This window comes from Trypanosoma equiperdum, assembly GCF_001457755.1.
Source record: "Trypanosoma equiperdum strain OVI genome assembly, contig: ctg_1870, whole genome shotgun sequence".
Taxonomy (NCBI): Eukaryota; Euglenozoa; class Kinetoplastea; order Trypanosomatida; family Trypanosomatidae; genus Trypanosoma; species Trypanosoma equiperdum.
In genome coordinates this window covers 1316-4019 of record NW_027123916.1, presented here as the reverse complement: position 1 = coordinate 4019, position 2704 = coordinate 1316, and the positions used below count along the sequence as shown (strand labels likewise).

At 42.1% G+C, this 2704-nt stretch overlaps 1 protein-coding gene across 1 annotated transcript; it reads left to right on the top strand.

The window, feature by feature from the left end:
- Positions 1–1001: 1001 nt before the first annotated feature.
- On the top strand, positions 1002–1946 carry TEOVI_000891700 (Trypanosome variant surface glycoprotein (A-type), putative; the record flags this gene model as incomplete). Its single annotated transcript, XM_067223420.1, has 1 exon — positions 1002–1946. The coding sequence occupies one exon, from the start codon at positions 1002–1004 to the stop codon at positions 1944–1946; it is 945 nt and encodes a 314-aa protein (XP_067079521.1).
- Positions 1947–2704: the final 758 nt, after the last annotated feature.

The window sequence follows — 2704 nt, the reverse complement described above, 5'->3', positions numbered from 1 at the left end:
CTGCACACAAATGCAAGCGACTTACTCACAAACAAAATCTGGAAATTATTGTCCCCTTATAGTTGAATTAATCTAGAAAAAACCCACAGCGCTATAAATCCAGAATTTCTTTATTGGTTCTACAAGAAATAGAGGTTTAACTAATATTTTTGGGATTAAGGAAATTAAACTTATTTTTAATAAGAGTGGCAAGAAATTAATAAAATCAGTGTAGTTGCACAGAATTCTAATCGTTTGTTTCTTTGTATTTATTTAAAGCATCAAAAGCTCTGATATAGTAACTGAACTGTATGAAGAATACGTAAATTAAAGCTGACCGTAGAAAAGACTCGATATATCAAAAAGAGAATAATGGCGCCAGAAGTAAATACAGCGAATCCGCGCAAGCCAAGCCTCAACAAAACAACCCAAGAAATCTATGGAGGACAACATGCTGCATGATTATCCACCGTGTATTAGCTCATGAACTACGATTAAAAAGAGTAGATCAGCAATCTAATTAACTCAGAAATAGCTGCAGTTTTTACAGCACTGGGTCAAGGAAGGGGCAAAATTAGTTGCAAACCTGCTAATGAGAGTCATGGTAGTTGGTGAAGCTATTCCACCAGGACTGTTAACTACAATCTCGTGATATTGAGGGGGTTTGCCGTGGTAGTGAGTACATACAGGGGATAGAGGGGGTTATTTTGGTGGTAATTTTACGAATAACTGCAGAATACCACCACATAAGCAAGCCAAGAATTGCTGAATCAAATTCCTCGAGCCGAAAAAACCAGGTGCAGCACACATTGGCTTGCGACAGCCAAACCAGGAGTAGGCGAGTAGGAGATAGCAGGAGCAGGAGCAGGAGAGCAAGAAAAAAACAAACGGACAGCAAACGTTACAACAAGCACTTGTCGGCCGCGTTGCAAGAAACCGTCTGACAGCCGAGGCTGATCTTTGTAGCCCGCCAACACCATCACTTTCTATAAATTTAAACACAGAAAAAGGAAGAAAGGAAAATGGCTGCGAACCGAACCCTACTGAAGACATTTCTAGCTTTAACTCTAATAGCCAAAAGTGCCAGCGCAGCAGGTGGCGATGCACTAGCACAGGAAAACACCCGGCAACTGTGTACCTTGAGCGAAGAGCTGACACTAGCTCCAAGCCTTGTAGCGACAGTGGTGGACCGCAAGCGCACAGCGGCAGAGGAAGCGAGGAGAAACTTTCTCAGGACACAGATCTACATATCAAAAAACGCTCAAACAGGGGGTTTAGAAATGCTATCACTACTGGGCGCGCAGATGGATCAGTCAAACAAACACACTGACCTGACAAGCAACGACATTGCAAAAGCTACAGACGCGGCAGCAACAGCAGCCAGGCTAAACGGCGCGCTAACGGAGTTCTTAACAATAGCGGCGAATGCCTACGAAGCCGACGGAAACAACGACGGTAGCCTGACCGGGGACAGCGCGACAGACGTCATAGCTGGACCAGCTCAACTCGGAAGCTGCGGACTAGATCACAAACAAACAACGACAAACGTCAATACAGAGCTGAAACAAACAACGAAGAAAGGATTTGAAAAACTGCGACAAACCGAAGGCAGCACGAAAGTAGGCCATAGCACTGCCAATTGCAATTTATTCGGCGGCCAAGGAGGCAACGCTAACATCGTAGAAACCCCAGAAACAACGCAGCATTTCGCAGCGGGTTATTTTTTGGTCGAGGCCGGCGGGATCGGCAAAACATTCGCGGACCTAAGGGACCTCACAGGGAACAAAAAAGCAGGAAAACCCCAGGTATTTGTAGACTGGTACTCGGCGTACAATGACCCAACGGTGCAAGCTCTACTGACGACCAACCAGTACTCAAGGCCAACCCTGGACGAAGTAAAAGTATCAACTAAAGCGCGGCGATTATACCATCGCTTCGTCAAGCAAAATAAGCTTCCGAAACTTTGACAAATACATAGATTATGCTGCACTGAATGAGGATATTATGGTGGGAGAAGCCATAAGGCACAAAATGAAAATTGATGGTTTGTTGACAGTGGTTATGAAAAACTTTCGTTAGAAGACTCACTCAAAAACGAACATTATCAACCAAGGTAACTTGAAAAATGTACTAACTGTCATCTTCCACCACATAAGCTTTACAGTCTATAACCACCTCACAAACTGGTACAGATATGATTCTATGATGAATCATTACGGTTGAAACATGAAATAACTTGACGAACTGCGGACAGGATTTTAATTCTAAGGTGTCTGTTCTTCAAATCACAAAAGAAAATTTTAAATTCATTATGATAAATAACCAGCACAACAGTGACAGATTTTTACACACAAAAAGACAACGCCGAACCAACATCTTCCAAACCACTAATCTCTTCTAACATTCTTTATTCATCTTTAGAAGAATGATTAAGGACGTCGGCGCACTTTTAAGGTTACTACTCGTTCTGCAGCAACTTTAACTCCATGGGTCGGATAAGAAGCCTAAGAGTATTTGTGGTTGTCGTTCAAACTCATGCAACTCAAGGATAGTATATACTCACATTGAGTGCCAAACTGAGAAATGTTGAAATTATTACAATTACGATGGAAGGTTTGTATAGTCATATAAAAAGGCCTAGATGGGTTATAGAATTTTTAGAAAAACAAAGTTCAAGTGATGATGATGTTGTAATAACTGTTTATGGGTATGATGCTATAGTTAG